Source organism: Fringilla coelebs (genome assembly GCF_963513975.1).
Source record: "Fringilla coelebs genome assembly, chromosome: 5".
Classification (NCBI taxonomy): domain Eukaryota; kingdom Metazoa; phylum Chordata; class Aves; order Passeriformes; family Fringillidae; genus Fringilla; species Fringilla coelebs.
This window is the reverse complement of record NC_140033.1, coordinates 30,007,499-30,035,043: the sequence shown is the minus strand read 5'-3', so window position 1 is coordinate 30,035,043 and position 27,545 is coordinate 30,007,499. Positions and strand designations below refer to the sequence as shown.

The 27,545-nt window shown below is 39.4% G+C and overlaps 1 protein-coding gene across 1 annotated transcript in view; it reads right to left on the bottom strand.

The window, feature by feature from the left end:
• The window catches only part of ANO6 (anoctamin 6), a 70,548-nt gene that overhangs the window by 8,589 nt on the left and 34,414 nt on the right, over positions 1-27,545 (bottom strand). The window contains exons 3-17 of the mRNA XM_084206534.1: positions 26,691-26,819; positions 18,815-18,880; positions 16,988-17,266; positions 16,514-16,627; positions 14,556-14,671; positions 14,006-14,140; positions 12,605-12,710; positions 11,333-11,393; positions 7,923-8,068; positions 6,405-6,482; positions 4,742-4,967; positions 3,680-3,849; positions 3,047-3,144; positions 2,291-2,421; positions 1,300-1,505 (exon numbers count right to left, since the gene is read on the bottom strand). Coding sequence (XP_084062660.1) covers positions 1,300-1,505; positions 2,291-2,421; positions 3,047-3,144; positions 3,680-3,849; positions 4,742-4,967; positions 6,405-6,482; positions 7,923-8,068; positions 11,333-11,393; positions 12,605-12,710; positions 14,006-14,140; positions 14,556-14,671; positions 16,514-16,627; positions 16,988-17,266; positions 18,815-18,880; positions 26,691-26,819 — 2,061 coding nt within the window. The remainder of the gene's footprint in view (positions 1-1,299; positions 1,506-2,290; positions 2,422-3,046; positions 3,145-3,679; positions 3,850-4,741; positions 4,968-6,404; positions 6,483-7,922; positions 8,069-11,332; positions 11,394-12,604; positions 12,711-14,005; positions 14,141-14,555; positions 14,672-16,513; positions 16,628-16,987; positions 17,267-18,814; positions 18,881-26,690; positions 26,820-27,545) is intronic.

Sequence of the window (27,545 nt, the reverse complement as noted above, 5' to 3'; positions counted from 1 at the left end):
GCAACTCTCAAAACTGGTAGCTTTGTGCAAAAGTTGATTGCAAGTACTAGCAACTGCTACAAAGGTAACACGCATGAAGGAGAAATGCACCAAGGGGAAGATGATACACTACTCAAGCACAATCGACTGTAACAAGTCATGCAGAAGAGAAAAAACACTTTCTGTGTACTAAGGTGAAATCAAGGCAGGGTTGTTAAAGACTCATGACTTGGATCAGTTCCTGGATGTCAGACAAGGAAAGAAACACACTTAAAGGAGGAAAACGGCTTCTAGCATTTGCTCAAGCACATGGCTTCATGGCCCACACTTCATTAGCAATAAATACCAATCTCTTTGAGGTCCTCACGACACGTGCAGCGGGGCTGTTTGAACGTGACAGTCTCTGGAGCTGAGCCCCTCACGTGCAACAGCCCCACGGAGGTGAGTGGCTGATGCCCTGTTTGCACACTGACATCCTCTGCAGAAAGCAAGGCATGAACACATGCCTGACAGAAGCCAACACATGGCCAAGTCAACGTGAAGTCACCAAAGCCACTGTAACTCTGCCCTGAATACCACTGTGATAAGGCACAATATATTAAAGATCTTAAGATAAATGTTAAATCTTAAGATACATGTTCAACTTCTAGCTTCATATTGGTATTACAAGATCCAGCTGGATTGACTAAGAAATACAGTTATCCAATAGCATAACATATTTGGATCTCTCTGAAAACAGAAGAAAACAGTGACTTTGTTGAGAAAGGCTATTCTCCATGGATAGTCTGAGGTGTTATTGTGCCTCCAGTGGTCATTATTCCTTTAAAAAAGGCCAGCAGCGAGGATTTTCTGTAAGTTAATACATACTAGTTCCTGTTTAGTAATCACAAATAATCCGCAGTGATAAATAATAATGGCTTATTTTTCTTCCTACAACGCAGTCTACAAATAAAATACTGGTGAATTGATAAAAAAAAGTGAAATGTCTGAATTTCATTGTTAGAAGTATATTAATCAGACCTTTTTTCTTAAATATTTTTAAGAAACTCTTTTAAAATTCAGTTTGTTGTGTACTTAAAAAAAATAAGTACAACTGAAGAACAGATTAGAGTCCAAATTCTCAGAAAATTCGTTCTGATATGCAATTTTGAACACAGGTGGTATTTTTAGGCACACAAGAAAGAAGCTGAATTCCTGTTTTCAGAAGATGTGCCTTAAGGATCATTTCAGTTGCACTACCGCACACAGAATTCCCACATTTGGATGGAGCACCTGCAGAGAAGGCATTTTCTCTTTCGCAGCTGTTGGCACCGTACTCACGTTGGTGACCACGGCCAGGATGGCTATGCCCTGCAGGATGGGTTGCCAGGCACCAATGTCCTGTGCCTTCTGTGGAACCATGCGCCTGAACTGCGTTGTCAGCTTCCACGCGTCCAGCCGGATCTCCAGCATGTTGTTAATAAGGGCCAGGAGAGGAGCCAGGGGGAAAGATGCCACAAACAGGGTCACAAAGCCAAACTGTATAACTGTGAAAGGCAGAGGTTACATGCATTGGTGAGGCTTTCATTTCCTGGAGATCAGCAAGTGTAGACATGTATAGTTTATATGCTCTAAATTCTAGTGGGAGAAACAAGAAAGAGTAGCTGGGTTCCTAGTGAATCTTTTGGATGAGAAAACAGTAGCACAACAGTACTGGAAAAACCTGCTAAGTGAAGGGGACAGGAAAATATTACAAATCCCAACACAGCATGAGGAACTATTCTGGGAATTCAAATATCCATTTCTTTCTGACATCTTTATCATGAAGACCTAGAAATGTCCTGACTATCTGTCTCCACAATGAACTGGAAGGCCCAAACCAACAATCATCTTACTGGTGTCTGGGTACTGCCTCCAGCACGCTGGCAATGTTGTCACAGAATGGATGGTGGCAACACACCAGCCATGGCCTGCCAGCTCCCAGGTTACCAGCAACGAGTCCAGCAGAGCAGGGGGACACAGGGCTCTGCTGTGCAGCACCTGAACATGACAGGGGTCTGCCCTCTGAATGCATGTCCCACAGGATTAGGCAAGGAAGCAGCAGTACTCCTCCTTGTACAACCACATGCTGCTTCTAGTTATAAAATGGATTAAGGCTTAGCTGCTTAATAAAAGCTTGTAAAACTATCTGTAATGGCTCAATCAAAACTTGTCTCAGAAAACAGTAATGTCTCCTCTGTCCACCATATTAAACATTGCTTGTGTGAAGATTTTCTTTAGAACATGTTTGTATCCAGCAGTGGTAATGAATCCAGACTAAACTGTTCCTTACCCATTTCCAGATACTCATAAAATAGTCCAAGTTTTCCAATGGGTTGGAGGTGGTAGTCATGTTCCCAACGTGGAACAACTTTTTCTGATCTAGAAGCTGCAGAATATCTTCCAATTAGATTCTTGACCAAACTAGGACAGGGAGGAAAAGAACACTAACATTGTTAAAAGAACCTAAAAAGTTCAGTAAATGAAAAAAAAAGGCAGTTCTGCTTTTATATTTCTGCTGTAGGTTTAAACAGTGGATTGATTTATTTATGAATTATTCAAAACTTTCTTCCTAAGAAAGGCAACTTTTGTTGCCTTATCCTTAAAGTGGGTTTTTACAAGCCATAAATAAGAGTGTAAGTATACCAGAATCGCAGTGATTTATATCTACTAAATGAGTTAAAATAGTAATTTATACATGATTTTTAAAATCCCAATGTATAACACCAAATCATTCCAATCAATATTAAGCAAGTCTTCAGTTTAATATTGTCATAGCTTTTATTACCTCAGTTTTGAATTTTCAACCTGAAACACATTGAGTTTGACTTGCAGAGGAAGGAAGAATTTCTGATTAGAATTAAAATCAGTTAAAACAACAGAAACAGGAGCCTGGACTATCAGACCAAAAAAGACTCCAAGGACAAGTCTTATTCTTTCAGAATACAATATGCACTTACCAAACTCAGTGACCAAATGCCTGTAAGCATCAAGCAAAACAGTATTTTTCAACTACGAAAGAGCAGATTACTTAATAGTTTGAACTCACGGAACAAGCACTTCTTGAATGTTGTTCCAGATAGCTTTCCCTCCCACTATGATGGCAAGCTGGGTTGTGAGCTCGAGCAGACATCCACCTGGATCACACTGAAGGTTGGGAGAGACAGGAAATTTTTTTTGAGGTTGGGTAACCTTTCAGGCATGAATGAAACATTTAAAATTATGAATCCCTGATTTATTATAACAACATAACTGAAAGCAATCAAAGAAGACTGTCTAGGCAAGATATGCAAAAGCCAAATCCAGGCCACATATGGTAGGTTGACAGAATACCAGTGAAAGAGTGAAATACCAGGTGAGGTCATGCAGCTCTGCGCTATCACCAGGTCAGGGTCACCCAGCAAAATAGGAATGCTTCTACTGATACTCTCTCCTTTCTGTGTGCCCAGTCACAGATTGCAGGACCATGGTAAAATACACTTTTCTGGGTATGTGTAATACACTTCTAAGCCCAGCTGGTCTTGTGCCACATCCTTTTATGCTAGGGGTTAGTAAGGAAATAATTACCTTGGGAGGCAGTCACTTTTAAACTCTAAGGTTAAGTATGTACCACAATGTTTTACTTTATTCCCTCCAAACTGCAGCACAATACCTGGACTAATTATACATTCTACATTCTTACCTCTTCATTGCGATACTTTCCTAGCCAATAAACTGGACTTCCAGGGTGACCTACAAATTTACCCTTAAAGAAGGCTATGTAGAAGCATGAAGAATAGTAGTTGACAAACTGGAACAAGAACATCTTTGTGGTCAGACTGTTTTCATAATCAGTTTGTGTCCTTGGAAGTTCTGCAATGAAAGAAAAGTAAATAAATTTTAAAAACCCCAACCCAAACTACAAGTAACCTACAAGCTGTTCTAGAGCCTGAGCTGCAAAGTATCTGTACACCTCATATTCCTTTACATGACTGAGAGCATTATCATTTAGATTGTACCTAATCCCCATGTATACTGTAGCCATTATATAATTCTGAAACTGTATGGGTTTAAAAAGAAAATAACTTGTTCCCTGACAATAAAGAAAGAGAAGCAGCAAAAATTCTAATAACTCAGGGGAAGAAAAAGCACCCAAATCCAACAGACTCGACAAAGATGCAAATGTAACACTTTGAACTGATGAAACAGTATTAAGTAAAAATACCACACTACTTCATGCATCTGAAGTAAAATAGCTACTTTAATGTTGATGGCCTGGATATAGAGAATAATATTATTTGTGACTGTTTATCTGTTTAAGAACATCAGAGTGGTATGTAGCTTTGGAATGGTGATCTTAGTTCACTTATTTACAAGAAAATAGCTATTTTCCCCATAAACAAAAGCTAATATAATTGAACATGTTATGCCTTACTGATCTGTTTTCATAACGCTTGGTTGTTGTAGTAATTTTCTTTGCTTTGTATGTTTCACAAGCACAAAACTGTAAACAATCGATCTTTCATGCTGCCTATGGAAGACCTTTTCAGGCAAAGAGCAGAATATCATATTTCTCTGACATTGAGAAAATCTATATTGGAAAATTTCTAGGTGGTATTGTGCGATTTTGTGGGAAAATTCTGAAAGATGTGGTACAGGTGTTCACCTATCGTAATACCTACTATACACATAAATGCTATTTTTTCTAGCTATTTTACCCCAGGTTTCCATCTGAGAAAGGAGGTTTCTCAGAGCAGCAGCATACCGAAGTCAGTGATCAGGATTGCCACTTTTTCATAGATGATGTTGAGAATCATAATGACAACAAAGCTGATGAGGGAAGCGGTTACTGACGTGGCCGTCTGCGGAGTCAGGTACTTGCGGATGGCCTCCGTTCCATTGATGTGCTGTGACAACTCTGAAGAGAACACCAGGAAAACTGAGAGCCTGTAGACAATGATTCCAACAACTGAAGCAATAATCAAAAGGATCTGCCAAGGGAATGCAACAAAGATGTTCATGTTCAACCACTGGCGTTAGGAAAAAGTGAGTTCAAAACACTTTTTATGGTAGGCAAAAGGAAAGCAATTTTGCGCCTGTCATTCCATTGCAAGAGGATGATAAAATAAGATACGAAGCAATAAATAGAGAATAGCATTTTTTTCATGTAGCATAGTAAATCTGCAGGAAGGAAAGAGATGGTCTGTTTTATGACTAATAACAAGGGTTTTTACTGATGTAAGCCAATATAACAAGAAGGGTAATCAAATCTTGCACCTTGAGGCATGTGATGGGAGAAAACTCTTCATATTGGACAATTGGCAGGATGGTAAATGTACCAGTGAGTCTACATTGATTATGGAGGGGGCTGCACCTTCTCTTCCACATGAAACTATTACAGACTACAGACCCCTCCAAGGAATAGAAAAAATTTAAGTCACATAGTCGGCAGGAATTGCAGTAATGATCCAGGCCCCCCCATCTTGCTTGCCATCTCCTCTTTCTGTGTCTCTTCCTGCTTTTATTTTTTGCTAGCTCTCTAGCTATTGTTCAGTTTAAAGTCCACAGGCTGTGTATCTTTTTTTCACTATCTCAGCAAACTGCCATGAACTACCTTCCCTGACCCCACACACAGTAACTGTGCTGTAACACAAGTGACAAACCCAGAACAAATCTCTTCCCTCCAACATGAAGTCTGGCCCATTTAAATTCAACTGCAAATCGGTATTCTTTCCTTTGTGTTTCAAATGTGTCAATGCTGGGGCTCTAGTGGGCTGCCAGACACCACTCTATCTCCTGTCTGCATCCTATCGCTGAGAATGAGGTCTTTTCCAGCTGCTATTTGTGCTACAGATGAGGAACATGCTAAAACACAGAGCTTTTCAAGGCAATCTCTCTGGGCCTGCTCATTGTGTTATATATTGTGTCATGGTTGACTGGACTGCTTTCAAGGTTTAGTTTTAATTAAAGTAGCAGCTCTGGAAGATTAAAGAGTGCCCAGCTTTGCTCTGTTAAGTGAAACACAAAACCTGAAAGAGGTCATGGACTGTGAGACACAATATGGAAGAACACAGCTGGAACAAATCAGACAGAAACTAGCAAGGAGGAGAGCATATAAACCAAAGTCTTCCCCTTACTGCCCCCCTAAAAGCAAAGGCATTTGTCTTAAAATAATGAAGGAAAAATCAATGGAGCACCTTCATAAGCATAACTCACAAGCTACAGCTGCAGGATATTTTGATACTGTATGCCAATGACTACTGGGTGACTACAGCTACCTTCTCCATGTGGGCCCATACCCTATGGGCTTGATTTATGCATGAGATGGAAACCCAGCTGAACCTGTTCCATTCTCATTTTTTGTTCAGTTCAGGAGGACAGTTACTAGAAAAGTGAATTTATGAGGGGAAAAAATAAAAGAACTTTACCCAGAAGAAGATGGCACTTGTACAGAAAGTCATCCGGACGCACTTCCCACATGCAGTGTATGGCACATGTTCTTCTTGCTGTAAAAGAGTAGGAAACAGATCAAGGAAGCACACAATCTTCTTTTTTTTTTTTTTTTTTTTTTTTTGTGTCCTCCAATTGAACTCTTTACTATACTGAAGGCAGAAAAAAAGGAAAAAAGTACCTTGTTTTGTTTCCTGGAAACTCAACATTTATTCACAATTTCAGAAGTCTTGCCTGATTACAGGTGTCTTTTTTGCTGCCCCTTCTAAGACAAAAATGACTTCCATAGAGGTAGAGGGTCCTCAGATCTTATTGACTTCAGCCATTACAGGGTGCATAGTCCTTTTGAATGGACCCATCCTTCTTGGCTGATCATGGCATCCAAGGTCATTATCTTTCAAAATTCAATGGCTAAATTTAGCAGGCACTAAAAATTTTGGTCCTTGATCTCTGTATTTCTCAATGTATTCCATATGAACAATGGGAATGGCTTCCCCAAGGAAAATGACTACCTCAGTGTGGTACTGTGAAAATTCATGGAGTCTTTAAAGAATCTCTGAGGATCAAAATAAAATATTTTAGCATATTCTTCACTCTTTGAACTGTCTGAAAGGAACTTTCTAGCTATGACTTTATATATTCAAGGTGGCATAGGTTTATAAGCTTTTAAACAGGATGAATTTTTTGATAGCACAAGATATAAAAAGAAGATCTATATAGGATACTTTCAACTATGGCAGTTAATTTTGAAACTTTTCAAGTGCCCTCTAATAAACATTACTATAACATGGATGGAATGTGAAAACAGTGCAAATGATTAGACAAAAGACAGAGTAATCTCTTGACAGAGAATAATAAAAAGTGAAACTGAACTTGAGTAAGCAGCCAAAGCTAAAGCTATTGAAATGTAGAAAAAATAGAAATCTAAACTAAGATCCTCATAAATATGAATCCTCTGTCATTGAAATGAGGTTTATCCTTGTCTCTACAAGTTTGTTGTTATTAATCATAATTTTATCCATACACACTTAGCAACAATACCTATTTATGCATTTTTCAAACAGAAACATCTTCAGTTAAAAAACATTCCTGGTATAATACATCATAATGCATTGTTTCCCTTTATTCACGTTTTTTTTCCTAGGTAAAGATAGCAAATGCTCTGTGATCTTGGCCTCTGGCAGCAACAATTAATAATTTCTTGGGGGATTTAATAAAGCAGACTTAGTCTTCTAAGCTGGGGATGATGTCTACTTCTGTTTATTTAAGACAGAGGAACCTCAGCAGTGCAATGCCCTCAAACAGGTAACTACTTTAAAGTGCTTTCAGTTAGATTTCAATTCCCTCTCCCTGCATCTGTACTTTATCAAGTCACTGTTTTCGGACCAGCTTATCAATTTGAGGCACTGCTGATTTATAAAGCTCCAGTCCTGATTCACCATTTTCCTAGTGTCTGCTCACAGCATGCCTACACCAGTTGTCAGAATATTCCTTACCTGTGTGATTTCATTCATCACTACGTGAGTGCAGCGGGCTTCGTATTCCGGGCGCACTTGCTCTTCTTGCTCCAAGTACTCAACTGTGTCCCACTCATACTCCAGCTCAGCCTGCCGTCGCTTCCAAAACTCCAGGAAAAAGGTAACTATCCAAATGATAGACAAAATGGGCAATACCACGTGAGTACTGGATATATATGTTATAGCCCCTCTGGGCTATAACACATGGCTCAGTATTCCATACAACTTTTCACAGACATGGAATAAAACCTTTATTGGCTAATGCAATGGGTGAAAACAACTGGATCTACTCCTATATGCAATTATGATTTTGGATGTACTTTAATATGAGAAACCTGAGGTAAATGGTGGTGTAATCACATGCTAAAGAGTGTATATACTTTATCTATGTATTTTATTTCTGCCTAAGGCCAAAATATGAACACTTTGGATTTTATATTACAGACTGCTTTGAAAAAGCTTAACATGGGATACTTAAGAAACTAAATTGTTTGGATATGTGAAGAAAAAATGCTGGAAAGTGCAGACTTCCAGAAAAATTAAACTCAGTATGTGAAAAATTGTCACAACGAAAAGCTCATGCTCATTCACACTGCAATTTTTGTGTAGACAAGTTATCAATTTGCAGACTACAAAACCAATATTTGTTCAGGTAAAACTGCTTAAATACAGCTGTCTTTCCTGCTCTGCTAGCACAAACCTGAAGAGACTGCAGCTCCTTCAGATGGCATGAAACTCCCTGCTCTGGGCCAGATGTTTCCCTGGACTGTGCTCCTGCAGCTGGAAGTGCGGAAGGATCAGGTACACAGATGCCTAAGTGGTAATGGTTAAACATGGATTCAGCCAAACTCATGACCTTGTCCCAAGGTATTACACAGGGAGATCTGGCAGCAGAGGCAATGACAAACCCAGATAGGAAGGTTGGGAGGAGCTCAGGATGCTGGGTGTCAGCACTGTGCTCCCTGGCACACACCTGGATGCTTCATTCTTGAAGAGGGTGCAGTCTCAGATTAAATGAGTGGTGTGGCTCTGCAGCACTGTTTCCAGGAGGAATGGTACCCAATCACTTCACTTTCATTGCTCTCATTGTCTGGGAGTAATTAACCCTACAATTTGGGGTTTCTTTTACTAGTTTGGCCCCTCATTCTGAATGATGAAACCTCAGCGGCATGCAGTTACAAGCTCAAAACATTATGTCTAAAATCAGGTGTGATTGAAAAATCCCAAACTGGAACATTTAAAATCCAGGAAACTCCATGGGCTGGGCTGTGAGATGACCTTGGCATCTGCAAACGCAAAACCCCAGAAAACCCTGCTCCCCTGATTACTCAGGGGCCGCTTTCACAAGGACTTCTCCACCCCTTCGTGCTTGGAAGCAGCAAGGACACTGCAAGCAGAGGACCAGAGGATCTCATCTGCTTTCTTCTGCAGAGCAAGGACATCAGTTTTCCATAAACCTTAAATTGCTGCCCAGCCCAAATCACAGGAATCTACAGGCTATACTGATTGGTTCCAGCTGTAAATTCAGCTGCTGCTAGAGAGCCCAGAAGTGCAGGGACTCCTTCGGTGATGATGTGCTAACTGTGACAGAAGGGCACATAACACAGGGACAACTCACTCAGCCCCCTATTAGCTGTGCTGTGTCTTTCAGAGCAGGAAAGGAGCTCCTGCTGGATTTGTCATTTTCCTTTTATCTTGAAGCAAGATTGTTTCAACAGTGGAAACACATGACATTTCAGAATCAGGAGATCAAAGCAGTCATTTCATGTCATTTTGAATGCTGTCCCCTTTTGTGTGCTCCCCAACACTGCCCTTCAGGTATTCTGCCTCTGAAGCTGTGTCACCAAGGTCTGAGAAGAAGTGCCTCCATCGGAGAACATTTCTTGGCTTAACTGACCTTGCTCAGGGAGGGGTCCAGGAATGGAAGCAAGTGAAGTGGAAGCTGCCTCTCGTTCATGACCTTTGCCAATCTGGTCTTACCAGCAAAGGGAGAATTGGCAGAGCATTAATGTATAAAAAGGGCTAACTCCTGAGGCCAAATTCCCTGGTGTTTTATAGTGCTTTAAGAGTTTAAAAGGGAATACACACAAGAAAATATGCTCTTATTAGAAGCGTATTGATGATAATGATGCAATAATATATCTAAGAGTCTAGTATTAATTTTAATTGTTTTGGACAAGGAGGTCTAAAAATGTAATAGAGGAAGATGAAGATTACAACTGGAATTACACCAGGACCATGGGTCATTTGGATTCAGTACAATTTTGGCTGAATTTCTGTAATACAATTCACCTCTTTATATAGTGGACTTGCAACAAGAATACTAATAGACCTTGCAGCCATCTCTATAACCATGAAGCTTAACTTTGTAATTATTGCTCCTGGAACCATTCTTCAAAACAGGAAGCACAATTTTAATTAAAAACCAAATTGCCAATAAATTAACTCTTGATGAGATGGGAGAAGATTACATTAGTATCAAACTTCTAATAACTTTTAATTTAGTGAATTCCCTGATGGTATTTTGACTTCAGCATATGTTTAGGAAAAAAACTTCCTTTTGAAGTTATACATTTCATCTTACATTTCTTTAAAGCAAGAGTTATTTTGAAGCACTTTAGGTCATCATAGGGAAATAAAAATACAATATGTTTTACAAAGAAAGCAAATTTTGCATTCTTGTGAGCCTATGTATGAATTCAAAATATTACATGAGATACATTCTCTATAGCACCTGGTATGCAGATCTAACTTGGAACTTACTTCCACAATTACTGGATAAGACACTGCAATAAAAGCCAATTAACAAAGCTGCTAATAGGAATAAAATAAATTGTTTCTAGGGCAATAAACCTCACCTAATCCCTTGAATATAGCACCAAGTGTTTTCACCTGTGGAAAACATCCTGGTTTCATATATATTTTCTCTGCTAAAACATAAACCTACTTGTAACCTACTAACTTCTTACAATCAGCTTCTTAAATAAAGACAGAGGGAAAAAATTCCTGGGAAATATAACAAATTACTATTTTTCAATTGCATTGTGCAGCTGTTAATAGCACAAGCATCTCCATAAGTCTTTGGGAAAAAACCCCACCTCCTCTGACATACTTCAGCATGTGGCTGGCTCCTGTAGCAGTCTTAACCACCTCCCTCAGAATTTTCTTCAAGTCATCAAAACAGAACAGATACTGAAGACTAATTGTTTAGACTACAATTTTTTATTTGTTTGTGATGAGTTCCTGTGAATGTGCTTGTTTTCTATGGAACTAATTTCCACTGAATTCCTAACTGCTAGCAAATGAAGTCAGTGCAAATTTATCCTCGGCCGATGCTGGAGGCTTGGCCAAAATTAGATAACAAACCACAGTTGTTGAAACTGACTTACCCCATATTCCCATAAATACTGCAAACACCAGTGTTCCATAGCTATCAAATATACAGAGTTTCTGGAAAAGTGGAAAAGAAAAAAAAGTCTTGAAATATAACTGACCATTTTTATTCCTCTACACCAACCCAGAACAGAACCCAGAAGCTGCTTACTGAAAATGTTGATTTCCAGTTTTTATGTAGTCTCATAAACAACTCTTGTGGATAGTGTTTCCTCAACTTCTACCCATGCACACCACTCTCCAGTAAATCAAGGAAATTAAATGCAAAGTTCAGAATTAAAAAGAAAAGCCATATATGCATTATGAGGGATAGTAAAATGGCGTGCTATCAAACTTCCTTCCATCTGTTGCTTACTAAGAGGAAAAACAGTGTTTCTGGTCTGGGAACTCAGGATAGAATGATGGATTTTTAGTACAGCCATGGGCACATCTGGTTCTCATAAGCAGGATAACAAATAAGTTAGTTAGTAAAACCACACTCTGATGAAATACCTCTGTGGTCACTATCTCCTTTTTTTTTCCATTATAGCCTTTTCCCTGCAATCTTATTTCTTTTACCATGTAAGTGTGCTGATGCAACACATTAAAGTTGGGCAAAATATTTTTGATGAATAGCTGAAAAATTGCAGTTTTGGGACTGAATCTATGGAGAGGAATGATGAAAGGCTAACATTAGCTTAGTGAGACAAGGTAATGGGGAAAGAAAGTGAGGTTCCTTTTGACAGGAATAAAGAGCAGACAACAGGACATGGCTGTGTGACAGCTTCTGTCATAGCCAACACCAGCCTCTCCTTGTACCCATCTTCTCCTTGGCAACACGGATCAAATTCAAGGCATAGATCCAGATAACTTCTTCATGCAGGGAGGAGGCAGAAATTAGAAATGTCAAAACAAGCTTTAAATGTTTCCTTAGAAAAATTGATTCAGAGCTACTGAATCAAGGCTTTAACTGAATCTTTCCTTCCCTCAACAAGAAGTACCCCCAAAAGAAACCAATTTTCAATTGAAATAACATTTTATTCTACTATCAAATATCAGCAGCGATGTGAAATAAAAAAGACTAAATTATTCATCTTAGATCAAGTTAGAGCAATTATTGTTGTTTTTACTTTTTGAAGTTGAGTCACTGTATCAAAAGGAACAACTATTTGCACATCTTTAGCAGTTCTGCAGGACGCTGATGGAGGACCAACATTGTTTTATATGTAGTACTAGAGAAAGTGCAACTAAAGCTCAAAAGTGTGTCTAGAAGCTGTAAATGTAGTTACCTTGGATGATTCACAAGTGATGGTGAGGTTCCAGTAGGTACATACTCTATCACACTGAGGGCACATTATGATATTACCTCCTATGTTGGGGTCACATACTTCTTGGCTAAAAACAAAACTAGTCAGTCACTCACCAGCACTAAATAATCCTTTAGTCCTTTTTTACACATGAAGACAGTGTAATAATCTCAGGGAATTAAGGAATAATTTACCAATGATCTGCACTCAAGAATTCCACCCCCACCCCTTGCCCTGGCAACATATCCCCATTTCCATTCATAGTCCTCGTCTCAAAAATGGATGACACATGAGGAAAATAATTTCCATCCCTTGTACGTGGTAGTAATTCTCAAAACTGCCCACACTAAAAATAAAACAGCTCTTAAAAGATCTCACTTTCTTCAGTAGGAAACCCACAGCTGCATGCTCATACTTGCTATTGTAGGAAGTCTAAAGGGAGAAGGAAGAGCAGCACTGCCTAGCAGAAGAAGGAATAGCTGCAGACCCCCAAGGACTTCCTGGTCCCTGGGGTATCCTAAACAGGATCAGTCTGGAAATTGTGCACAGGGGAGCTGCTGCAAGGATTCACAGGTTTGCAGATCTATCTCCTAAGAGATGGCAAAGGAGCTGCCATCCCACACATGCTAACCCAGCATGGTGGAGGCCAAAAGTCTTTACATCAGGGGGGTAAACATCAGGGAGGGAGCTGAGCTGGTGAAATGAATTATAATTCTGGCAAAAAGCTAAATGGGTATAAATTTGGCACAGGGGTGGAGCTGTGGAATAGCCCTTCAGCATGGACTATGAACACCCTCCCAGGAGGGGGTATACAACTGGATGGTCTGTAGGTCCCTTGACACAATGCCATCATTTTTTTTTCCCCTGGGTTATTTGGCCATGATTGAATTTTGTTGTGTTCTGATGAGAGATTCTGTGTCATGGCTATGCCTTGCCTTCCAAGGTATCCTAAGCAGCTGAAGGGCCCTGTGCTGTTACTCTTCCTATATTTTCCCAAATTAGAGGAAAGAAACTTTTAACATCTTTGGGTATCTAGTGTAAGGATTACCACAGTAAAAATTAGGTATTATGGCAATTTGTATTGACTTCTGATTGTAACTCTTTTCTTTGTGTTTCTACACTAGGTATGGTGAAACTCATGCAAAATATAAATAAAATTATGAAATAGCAAACTCCCAGATGTCTATCACTGTAATGGTCCATGGATATCCATTATTCATCTAATATTTTATGCCTTTGCCTTCAAATCCACCATGGCAGTTCTTCTTGGGACCTTTAATTTTGCTTCCTTCATTAAGCAGTGTCTTGCAAACCCTGTACTGTCCCCTGTGTACAGGACTGATCAAAATTGTGTGTGATACTAAACCAGGCCTGATCAGGTACCTCCATGTGCAGTTGTCCTTTGTCAGGCATCCATACAGAAAACAGCCAACTCCTACAACGGCAGCCACAGTCAGCATATTTGTGTAAAAGCCCAGCCAGGCAAAGTAGATGCCAATTTTCTCTCCATAGTACTTCCTGTGAAGGAGAAAGGCGTTGGTTTTGTTTTTTTTTTTTCTGAAATGCAAGTAAATTTGCATTTCTGTTTCAAATGGCTCTTCATTTCACACATTTTTTGCCAACCCATATTGTCATAGTTCTCTGGTTTCAAGTTTGGGATTGCAGTAGTATTGTTGGCTTTTGTAAAAGGATAGAAATGGGGGGGGAAGGAAAAAGAGAAAAGATAATGGCTTGCAAAGAATAATTTTAAGTGATTGCCTTTTCATAAAAGGTCATCATGAAACCAATCTCAAATTATGCTCCTGTGCATGAGCTGATCTGGGTGTATGTATCTTCCCTCAGAACTGACCTGTGTCTCTGACTTCCCCAAAACCAGACCTATTATGTAGATTTCTCTTTCTCCCTGCATTAGTCCAGTGCCAGTTACACCAACCTGATGAAATCCAGGGGTTGCAGTTTGAAAATGTTTTTAGGATGAGCCCATTCTCTGTAGAGGAGATATCGTTCACTTGGGCAGCCGGGATCGGTCGACAGGTGCCTAAAACTTGACTGCAAAACGGAAGGAGCATGAGAAGATAGCACTAAAATCCAACCAGAGCAGCTCATCTCTCATCTCTACAGATGATCTCTATGCCACAAAGCCAGAGTCTGGAGTAGCTTTTAGACAGTCTTACTGCAAGCTAGGAAAAGGAGCAGCAGCTCTGGGAGCACACCAGGATTCAGGATAGAATTGTCAGAAAGGCACTGAATGCTGAAGTAAATGCTGTACATATGTGAGCTGAAAATAACAGGGGCTCATCATGAACTTATTCTAAGCACATGTCAGCATCTTGGCACTTAGGAATAGAAAATAAAAAAGGATCCATTCTAATTAGAGAACAGGAGTGAACTAAAATGGATTTTAAGTAGCTTTAACATGCTACACATGCTTTGCTTCAAAATAATACTGTATAAGAATACAGGCTGGAAAGACTGAGGGAAAATCCAGGGCCTCTAGTCTCTCTTTTAAATTTAAAAGAGAGTTCACATGGAGATAATCTTTGTATTTCTTAGCAGGCTATTAAAAAATCTATTTCAATAAAACCTGTTTTGTTTGAGACATTTTCCATTCTATACCTGTGATGCAACAACATGAGCAATGTTTGCAGAAATCTATCTGCTACTTTTCACTTTCAGCATAGCTGTTATGTTTAATTTCAACTGTATAAAAAGACAGCCATTAATTATTAGTCATACTGAGTCCAAATTCCCCATGCCATGATAGAAATATCCTGCAAGGCAGGTTTTAAATCTTCAAAAGGAAACCTTAAAAATAGCTAGTCACAAATTATATGAATTCTATTCTGTAAATCTTTAATTACTTACAAGAAGCATGGTTTGTCTTGATTCTGCCTTAAAAATTTCTTTGAAAACCTTGGAGGCCTCCTAAATATTTTAAGCCAAGTCCATGCAGCTGAAGCAGTTACCATTCCTGACCTCCCATGCTCTCAATGTCTCCTTGACAGAACACACCTTGGACACAGAATGGTGGCTCTGAGGGGGACAAGTTGGGATGTTGCAGTTATGCAATAGATAGAATACAGAAAATCAGCCCACAGTCTTTGCTCACTTTGCATTCACAGCCTCACATGGAGTTTTTTCTTTGTCAAATATTCTGAAATCTGATTTTTTTCTCAGGTTTTTTTTTAGTGCTATTGCTAGCCTCAGTATACAAAACAATTTTCAGAGTAACTTTCTTACTCAAATTATATAATTTAAAAAGCTTCATAAGTGTAGCTGCAAAAGCTGGATTTTTTATTATTGCAAGGTGAAATTGAAGCCAGTGAAGCTTTGCTCTGCAAGATTCTGATGCCACCTGTGAGGCACTGGACTGGCTGGACAGTGTCTTCCTACAGAAACCTGAGTCTCATGCATGTATGCTGCAATGTTTGGGAACCAAGGGACTGTTTCTCACTGTGCAAGACTTTCACACATCCTAAAATGAGATTTGTAGTCTACAGCTTTATCAACAATGTTGATAGGAATTTTAATATTGGAAAATTGCATACTAACAAAACTGATTTAGGACTGATAATGCAGCATGTTATAGGAGCTATCTTTCAGTCCAGGTTCTTTACTGAAATGCATCTTCCAGAAAATACAAATCTAAGAACTCTCAAGTGAAATATATTGTTTTTCATTTATAGAAACACACTTTTAACCAACAGTGCTTTGGAAGAAAATCTCTTTAGCAAAACCACCTCCTGTTCTTTCATGTAGATATAATACCAGTCCAGGAATAAGGCAATGAAAATTACTTCTATCCTTTGATATACCTAAAGGATATATATATCTAGATATAGTTCAGACCTCTATTTCAAAGTGTATTTTAGTTACAAGCACCAGACTTACATCATGAAGGGGAAATGCTGCTTTGTAAATTCCAGTGTCCAGTAATTTGTTAATGCCAAACTTTTTCACATTATTTTTTGTTGCATATTCCACACGGGACAGGATAAAATGAACCTGAAATTTAAAAAATATATATTTTTGTGTCCTTGCAACCTGAAAGAAATCATATACAGCTATACCTGTATCAGCATACAATCAAGTTAAGAAAAAGTAAGCAGTGTAGACAAAATTAATTGGACAGGGTGTACAATCCATTGAAATCCCTCCTTTAAATTCAGGTGGAAGAGAAATAGAATAAATGTAAGTAAAGTTTTCCTTCTGGATTGCCCAGGCTATTTCATAAATCACACAGGACTGTTGCATCCCAAACATTTTTAATTTTTTATGATGTTCTAGTGACGGTAATTGCATTGATTTGATAAAAGGAATAGTTTCTTTTTATGGGTAAATGCTAGAAATACTCCATGGACTTACAATTCGGCTTCTAGTTGCAGGATTGAAAAACGTGTCTTTGTCTTGGATGTAGAAGTTGGACAAATGTTCCTTTTGAAAAGGGGCAGTGAAAAACTCCTGCTCAGGTTTGATGATATTTTCATCCACCCTGAAGAGTCTACTGAACCAGTTGAAAGCTGACTTTCGGGTTTTCAGGTCATTGTGTTGCAGGGGCAATTTGATGTGCATAACCTCGGCGTACGTGCACAGCACTTCCCAAGGTGCATGCACCTTCACAAAAATAAGTTTCTCATCCAAAACCTGAGATGAAAGAATATTGAAAATAAGTATGTAAGCAAAGAACTTCTCATTTTAACAATTCTTGAACTATCTAGACTTTCCTTCTCTTTACAGCTCATAGATGACCTACTCGAAGTTGCACTCATTGTCCATCCCAGCAAATTTATAATTGGCTTCTGTAAAAGTGCTGACGTGAGGAAACAGGCAAATGAAGGTATATTAAAAAGACAGCTAAATCTTCCCTTAATGCTTAATGTTTACATCTCTGCAAAGTACTTTACAAAGAAATTTAAATGTAACACTCTGCCCATACAGGGTCATTAGGACTCTTTTTACTTGTGGTTTGACAGGGCAGGCAGGGCTCTGGAGCTGCCAGCAACTCCCCAGCAGCTCAGTTGCAACCCAGTGTGACGGGAGCAGGCTAGGCACTCATGGGTGCTCCTGGGCAACAAGAATTCCAAGCTTCCTAGAGAGAATGGGGAGAGGGAAATGAGATGGAACTGCTGAAAAAGACAGCATGAGGCACATTTGCTCCCAGTGGAATACCCAAACCAGCAGCAGTATGCAGTGGGAACCCTGACAGCCACTCCTGCCTCCTGTCCCCATGTGGCCTGTAGACCTACTGCTGCCCTGCATTAGTGAGTGTCAGCAACATCAGATTTCCTTCTGTAGCTCATTGGCTCAGGGGGACTGGTCAGATATCTGTTCCAGCCTGGGGAAATGTCCAGTTTCAAATGTTTTTCACTCATAATCACAGCAGAGCTATTGGAGACTGCAACATGTAAGTATCGCTCCAGGTCTGCAGCAGCCTTCCAGACAGCAAGCATTTACTTTTTTATGAATGTGAAGAACCAGACTGCATTCTTGGACATGCAGCAGGAGGCCTCACTGCAGACTCATAAATACTGTGATGCCAGAGATTCTGAGTCTAATTTGGGAGGAAGGGGCAAAGCGACTATTTCTGAAGCTCACTATAGACTACCAGACAACAACAAATTTAGACTGGAAGTGATTGTCCTGGAGAGGGAGACACAGATGGAGCACTGCAGCCCTGCAGGGTAGGAAGAAAGAGAAGGCATTCAGAGGGGCTCTAATCCTCCCTGCCAGAGACAGCAGCTCTGCAGCTGGTGTGCATTACCTCAGTGCTCTTGAGCTGCCTGCAGGCGACATCGCAGCCTTTTGAGAAGCAGGGTCATGCACTGCTCTTCTGGCAGGCACACACTAGCCTCCCACCTGTACTACACAGCCAGAGTATGGGAAGAACCTCTCTGCAGGGTACAGACAGTAATTTTTATCTTCCAAGCTTTGAGCAAACATGACCTATGTAATCTCTCAGCTTCATGATGTAATCTTCCAACTTCCCTTCTTTTATTTTGCAGAGGAAGGAGCAGACATAAGTTTAGAGAGATTTTGCATCAGATCTCAACGACTCTTCTAATGGAAGAAAGGTGGGCCTTTTTTTCTTGGGAGGGGAGAAATCTTACAGTGAATTAACATATCCAGTTTCCTTAATCCCACAGGGGCAGCTCTGCTCTCAGAACAGCCATTCACACAGAGAACAGCACTCACCGACCTCGTCGCTTCTAGTTGCAAGCCATTGTTTATCAGGTTTGATTCATATACTTGTCTCTTCCTCTGTTAAAAGATATTGAACACTGTAAAACATCTGTTCCAAATTTCACAAAAAATGTATGCATAGAAAAATGGAATTGCCTCCCAAACCCATCCTTATGTTATCTCTATAACACTTGATAGTTACTGTGGTGATACGTACAGTCCTACCTACTAATTAATCTGGATCAGTTTTTTTGTCTGATTTGCAATACTGCCCTCAAATGCAATTGTGGAGAACTTATCCTCTCAGTTTCTTGTTCATTACAGAGGTGTAGGTGTGACTCAGATTTTGAAAATTTGTAAATCTACTCCTGAAATTTTGATCTCTTTTACCTTTAGTCACTAAGTGAACGACATTAATCTTCCTTTAGAAAGTCTTCATCTCAAAAGCTTTCCACCCCACTTTCCTTCCAGAAACCTGTAACTTTATGCTTCTTTTACAGTAATCACATGTGTTCACACAGTGGTTCAAAGTGCAGTATCCCAATATATTTTAGACCATGGACTACATCCCCAAAGGAAGAAGTTGAGAGCTGTAGCACTTGTAGAGTCAGTGATGCTATTCCAGGATCATTTAATGTCCCCAGAAGGGCATAACAGATTTTTCTCAGTAAAAATCAAATTTGTGAATCATTTTAATTTCATTTCATAGTTACTTGGCAGATAGTGAGTTACAAAAAACCTGAAATGTCTTTTCAATCTTGAATCTGCTTCTCCATACAGATGACCTCCTCCCAAGAAACACAGAAACATCTCCTTTCCCCTCAAATACAAAACATACAGCTCCATAAAGGATTTAGAAGAAATTTTGAAACTCCATGTGAAGCAATCAAATTTAAAAGCTATCTGCACCAACTGGGTAGTTTCTCAATGATTTATTTGTTTATGTGAGTCAAGGGTAGCCAGCTCTCCCTGAACTACAGACTGCATGTCAAAATACCAGCCAGGGTAATGGGGGGCACCTGTAGGCAGCTGGGGGAGCTCTTGAATGAGCAGTGTGCTGGAAGGAGATGAATTTAATGCACTGGGGACTGAGAGCTTTATTCCTGTACCAGGTTAGACTAGGGCTGCAGTGAGCTTCTCAGAATGACTTGGGGAAATTACTTTCTCACTTGCAGATTCTTTTCATACCACTGGAAAATTTCTTTGTTGATTAATATGTGCTTAAAGGAATTGGCATCTCCCACTACAGGAACTTAAAGAAAAAGGACCCAGTGCTTTTTGTCATGCTTTTTGTCATGTGGTTCTCTATAGCAATTCTAGCTGCCTTAAGATCTGTGCACAGGATCCAGACCTGCTGCTACTGTGGATGACCAGAGCCAATGAATGACCCTCTAGATAAAGACTTGGGAACTTTGATAGGTGTGTAGAAAGTGGTCCTCAGGGCTCACCTGCTCTAGGGGCAAAAAGGTGCTTCAGCAAATGGATAAAAATCTTCAGAAGTTCCACAGGAGCAGGTCAGTTGTATACCCAAATAAGTTTCATCCAGTTCTTGAATATTTTAAGATGGTTATAAGTCCCCAAACAAGAAAATGCTATTTTTCCAAAACTCTAGCAAGTCTTGAAATTAATAATTTTAGAACTGAATAACAATATGAACAGCCTACCCCATTTATAGCTTGTTATTTCCCAGCTGCAGCAGCTGCATGTGAAAATTATCTCAATGGACTAATTTCATATTTTGTGAAAAATCGTTTTTCTTATCTGTTTATGATTTTCTGCCTTTTTATTCCAGTGAATATCACCTTCTACTCGAGCTAGGCTCAAGAAGAGCCAAATATTTCAATCTGGTTTTTTTTTAATTCTCATCAATACTGATCACTTTTCTCCTTATTCTTTGCTTTTTTCAGGACAAAACCACAAACCCAGACTTTGATAGTACTCTTCATGGAGGGATCTCTCCATGTCTCAGAAATTTGGGACAGTATAATGTTGTTTATATATTTTCTTTGTATATATATATATATGTGTGTGTGTGTGTGTGTGATATAGACATTTATGATTATCTTTGTTGTACTGACAGCTCTAACTTAAAATCACAAATGTGAATGCGTGTTTTTCTTGCAGTAATATATTTTCTTGCCTTTTCAAGACATTCACAATCTATTTCATAGATAATAATGTTCTCCAGTCTCCTTTACAGCTAAAGATTTTTAGCCACCTTGGCTTCTAAACTACATAATAATTTCCTCTGCAATTTTTGTTTTATCAAAACTCAACTCTCTTACCAGTTTATCAATATATGTAGTACACAACACACAGTTTGTCACTCTAGTAGTAACTCTTCTGCCATTTCCTCCCCCCTCTCTGCTTCTTCCACATTCACGTGGTTGTTTCTAAAGCAAATACTACTCAGTCATGAAAGATTTCAACCCAAGTTCTGCTTTGTTCTAGCAAATAAAACAGGCAGGGGGCTATATACCTGCTTGATTTTCTTTCTAAATAGCATAAAAATAGATGCAGAGCAATTATAATTTGTAGAAGTCTAATACTATTTAAAAAAAACTTTTAATCAGATTCCTTTAATAATTGATTATGGTAAGGAGTTCCCAAAATTAATTTTGCCCTCAAAATCTTAGATGAATGTTGACAATATTAAGGTTTCTAATAATGCATAAATTCAAATAGTGAGAAACAAAGCCTCTGGGAGGCTTTGCTAATTAGGGCCTTTGCTATTTTATATAAATGATTGAATTATGTGTATAATGATCTATGGAGGAGCTAGACTTTTACCCAGAGGAGTCTACAGTGGTTTTGTATTGACTGGGGAATACAGTATATAGATATAACAGTTTATTAGGCTGGAAGATGGAGACCATCCAAAGTTTATTTTAGTATCTGGCATTTTGCTCAGCTACCTGCAAGGCTAAGTTGCAATAATAAAGCAATCATGGTAATGCTGCTGATCTAAATCTGACATAGGTTTTGATGATTGAATGGCTAGTCAGTAGACTAAGACAGCAAGGATGCATAATCATGCACAGTCTTAAGAAAATGAAAGCAGATTGTAAGCAAATGCCAAGTATTACAGGCATGTGGAAGGATCAGCTTCTGCGAGCTGCTTTTTCACCATGGTGCTTTCAATTTCTTGTGATTGTCTTGCCAAGTTGAAGAGATTAACAAGATTGTGGGTCTGGAAATTGGTAGCAGACCAGTAGCACTTTTCCCCCTGTGCGTTGTAAATGGTAGGGAAGACTTGCTTTGATTACAGTGACAGAAGAACTCCAACTCATATCTTTGCTAAGTTTCTTTTGTGCAAAGAGAAAATTTCCCTCCTCAACCCACAGTATCCATGTGGGTTGAGGAGAAAAATCCTAACTGAAAAAGAGAGCTTGAATGGCCTCCTCTGCCTTACCTGACAGGAAAGGGATAAATCACAGTCAATAGGAGAAAGTAAGTGGGGCCCAAAGCCTCCCCAGTGGAAAACAGCTGAAGGAAGTGAAGAGGATCATTGTGACAATATTAGCTGCCTCACAGTTTCTTTGATGGTGTTTGGAAGCTTTCCTCAAGGCCCAGCTGTCAGCATCAGAAACTAATTGATTGAGAAGCTCTGCTCTGTAAGCTTCTTTCCCTTATGTTTAAAGACAATCATACAAATGCAAAGCAGGACATGCTGTAGAGAAGAAGCCCCCAAAAATGCAAACCCAAAGAACTCAAAATACATATTTTCTGATATACCCTTTGATTTTAAGCCAGCTTCATGGTTTTTGCAACCTGATCTGTGACCACACAGAACTGGTAATACTGCCCTCAACAACTTCCAGTCACCCTGTTGGAAAGACCCATTTCTGTCTCACAAATGTATGTAGTAGAGTAACTCCTCCTTCTATCTGTCTTCATATTCTTCATATTCTGTCATCCTTCCTTCCAAAGTAGTAAAATTTGGGTTTGTGGTTGCCTCAGGAGCAGAGGTTTTATTTCAGTGAGTTTCTGCTTCAAAACCAAGCCATCCAGCTGAGATGAATGCAGCTGTGGCCGCCCTCCTCCCAGTGCTGAAGGTCCCTTCCATACTTATCAGACTTCCTGAGCAGGCTGGCTGAGCACACCACAGGCATGCAGAGCCTGTCATTCTCTACTGCCTCAAATCACTGCATAAAATGGCACAGAGATTCCCTTTTACTGTAAACCCAAGTGCTGTTCTCTCACTGCAGGTATGACACATGCTAAGCTGTGGGATAAGTATAATTCTTGTTTGAAAAGTTACCCAAGCTTATTTTTGTTCCTGTTTTTTTTTTTTTTTCCTTTTTGTGGTTTTATTGTTGTTGGTTATCTGAACTAGACAAGTATAGAGGCAGGAACTGTTCATCATTTGCTTATGAATACAAAATTCTCCAGCTCTGCTGAAGTTCTCAGTAATACTGTTCTTGAAAAACCCAACAAGATGTGTGTGATACTCTCCATGAGTGATAGTTTAATTCAATTTGAAAAAAATATAAAAATTAATCTATTTCTGAGAAGCACAGATTCCTCCATGGCTGGAAATAAAGGTTTGCTGATATTCCAATTTAAATTACTGACAGTCTTTCTGTTGATTTCTGTTGAGGGGAAATAGATGGACTAAAATGACATTCTGCATTGATTTATCTTGAATTTACCTTTCTGGCCCTGATCCTTTGACTTTCAACAGTGAGTTCCTTGAGGACCTCAAGAGATGAAACTGGTATTTGGAAGCATTCCTGAAGAGACTGGTGATATTTAAATTCTATTCTGATGGTAAGCTATCCTGACAAATAGAGTACCTAAATTGTAGATTTAAAAGATATGCTTTGAGCAAGAATTTCAATTACTTGCAAGGTACAGTTTCTGGACTCTTCTCCTGGCAGTCTCAGTTTTGCTAGTGCTTGCAAAATTAATTGTATACAAAGTTAAAAAAGTTTGGAGTTTGAATTGAGTTACATATTTGAAATTTCCCTACTAGCTTTTGGATTTATAAACTATGTTAGACACTTCCCTGAGGTTGTTATTTCATTAGTTTGACTTTGCCTACCCTAAACCAGATTTCAGAAACAGATGAAAATAAGAGAAGCCCTATGGATCTCCAAGAGCTTCAGAATCCCTTTTTTTTTCCCCTTCTACCAAATCACATCCATGTTTTATTTCCTGCTATCCTCTGAACTATTTTCCCAAGAATATTGCTTACTAAATAAATAAATAAACTAATGCTGGACCATCCCATTACATTTATCCAATTATTCAGAAAAAGAGCAGAAAGCCATTCAAATCCAATACAACTATACTCCCAGGATCTGAGTCTTGCTGCAGGAGAGCACGTGGATCTGTGCCCTGTTTCTCTGAATCCAGTAAATTGGATACCTAGGTTGTGGCCTGATTTTCAAATCCTTCTGCCTAAATTCAGTAAGAATTTGGGAACTCCTCCACAATCATAATGGGTCATAAAAACCCACACACTGCTGCACACCAAACATTTCACTTCAGAAGTCTACAGATGTCCACTAATAATTTGTATTCTGAAGTGACTTCCACATCATGCAGTTGGGTAGGGTACTGTGTGTGTCACACAGATTTTTTCCCAGTGAAAAATCTCTAGATTTCAAAGACCTGTACCATTGCACACAAGCAGCAGAAAACTTGCTCCTGACTCCAGTGACTTGAGGATGTCATCCTACAAGAACAGACTTCACTGAACCTTCTATATTTCAGTAAGCTGGAGTTTCCAAATTCTGCGCACAATAAAGCCCTGAATAATAGCACCATAAAACTGTCAGGGAAGTCAAAGAAAGAGTAGCATGGGCAAGGAACTTATCCATGCTTAAAGCACCCTGAATTACACAAGATACTACTTATAAAATTTGGCATTTTCAGTTCACCATTGATCAGACAGTGATGTATGCAGCATATAAAACTGGTTGTACATGGCAATGCTCCTTATTTTGGTTGCATTTCATCACAAGGGTGGAAGTCATTTTTCTCAGAAAAAATTACAACCAAATAAAAAACAATGTCAGTAAAGACAAGCTATTAAGTAGGTTTTATGCTAACATGGATGAAACTGGAGTGTATCTTGGGCAGCACCAACCCCACACCATTCTGGGGACTGTGATATGCCAAAATGTTAATTTCCTTCCTGGAATTCTAAGGACGTAAAGCTGCACCATAAATGTAATCTTAATTTCAATCTCAGAGATAAAGTGTACGTGTACAGTCCCCCTGTTGCTTCATCTTCCACTTATGCATGGAAATACTGGTTTTGGCTTCCTTCTGACACATCCCAGTCACCCTAGGCTCGTGTGTCACTCTCCTGGCTGCATTTCTGTCCGTACAAGTTTTGTTGGCCACTTTGCTGTCAGGCTGCACAGCTTGCTCAGCTCGCTCTCCACAAAAACCACCAGGGCCTCTTCCACAGAACCGCTCCCCAGCTGCCTTGTCTTCCCCTTATCTGGTCACTTGTCTGATATGGTGCTGTCCTCACACGTGTTGCGTGTAGGGGGATTGCTTCCTCTTCCTCAGCACGTCACAGAGCCAACGTGGCTGCAGAGCTTTGTGGAACTCAGACCTTGGAAAGTAAAGTTTTTATGCGAGCGCCTACCCACAATCTCCTGGTGGTTTCATTCTGGCTAATGTCTTAACATTAATGCTGTACTGAAACTACCACTCCACTGCTCACATTTAATTTCCATCACTACTTAGAAAATATGCTCATTATATTTGCAATATATTTGGGCAATGGCCAAGTATTACAAACATAAATGTAAAATGCTAATTGATAAAAACAATTCTTTCCGAAGGGGCAGCTTTTTTCTCTAATTACCTCTTTCAATTAATTTATATTGCTGATCCTGTGATCATGTGTAATACAACACCCACCCACGGCAGGACTCCCTCAAACCCTACTAATGACATTCCTTATGGCTGTCCTGTTAATGCCAACAACAACACTGTGTAATGAGGATCAACCAATTTAGCTACAGGCCTTTTTACTCCTACTCTTCTATTTCCTAACTGCAAATTATTATTTGTATACGAGCTGCTGCTTTCAGTGATATCTTTGTCCCTGCCTGTCTCTACCATAGGCTGCTGCTGGAACATGGATTATTGCTAAATCAGAGGAGGATGTGGGTGGGTGGGTGGGGGAGTGCAGATGCCAAGGGAACAATCTCATGGATGCTCATTTCTCAGATGGTTCAGTGGCATGACTGAGATAGTTTTTGTGACCTTGTGTGCCATAATGAATGTAGTCCTCTGACGGAACTGATGAAATGATTAAAGAATAATACTTAATCTATTATTGTGCTTCATTGCTAAGGAGCGTCAAGAAGTCACTGGCTTGAGTCAGAAACTTTGCAAGGTCTCTAGCAAGGGTGAAAGTGCCAAGGGAAAGAACTGATGTGCAGTTATTTCCCTTAAACAACTTAGCTATGTTTTCAGAAGTCGGCAGGATGTCTGCAGCTGTGTTCATACCTCTGATCTGGAGCAACTGGTCATCCGCCTCCTTTGGGTTCCTCTGAAAACTGATTTTGTTACCAAAGTCCATTAGGGGTCTAATTGAATCACTGTAGGTACAGAAGATTTTCCCAGTGTCTAACTCTAACCTGACACTGGCATTTTTCTGCTCACCTCTTCTGAAGGGTGTCCTCCCAGGAGGATGCTCTGAGGTCACCAAGCACACACTGACAGACGTGATGTGCAGTGCTCTGCCCACCTACACAGCAATCTAGCAGCTCGAGCCCTGTTCCCTGCTCAGTTTGATGGGCTTCAGTCTCTCAGCTCCCAAGAGTACGCTGAGCATAAGGCAAAGCAATTGCTGTTCTGGGTAAGGGCACCGTCCTATCTGCCCACAGCTCTAACACCCAATATATGAGAAATAACATACCTTTTGCTTTTTACGATCACTTCTCCTATGAGTCATTTTTTTACTTTCATCTTCATACACCAAAACAAAGTCAATTCTTCGCTGCCCATCTTTGAAGAACAAGGAGTCAGGCTTATCATCAAAATCCACCTGAAAGGCAGGTGGCATAGGTTAATATGAAGATCTTCACTTGCTAGTTCCTTACTTGCTTCCCTTTACACAGTATTTCACTGAACATAGAAATTTGACATAAATCAGCTTTGTGTAACAGGAAGCCCAAAAAGACAAAGTTTTGCAGAGTAAAATGAAGAAAAATAAATTATCCAGAGGAATTTGTCAGGTCTCTGCATGACATCAAATCAACAGAACCTTGACCTAACTTTCTTCTTTAAAAATGGTACATTAGCTTTTCTTAATGAGACAAGCACTGGGATGCAGCACCAGTACCAAATAATGCATCTGTCTAGTAATTTGTACACTATCATGGACATATCATTAGATAGTTTGTCTACAAAATTGTTGTTGCCTGATGGGAGTCTCAGAATTAGTGCATTCCCATCTGTTCCCTTACCTGAACAAATGTAAGCATCTCTGCAATTACTAATAAAAAAAAAAGAAAAGAAAAAAAAAAAAAAGTAGTTGTTTCACGCATGTTTGTACTTAAACCCACCACTGCCAGGAGAACAAAGAATATGGTCAGAGCAGAGATGAGATCTCCAAACAGACACATATTATGTGGATTTATTTCTCATTTTATCTGCAACAACTCAGCAAGCAAAAACACACTGTTGTGTGCCACACATCCATCATGTTATAACAGATGCCAAAATCAAAAGTTTTAATATATCCATAAGCCATTATCTAGTCCCTGGAGGA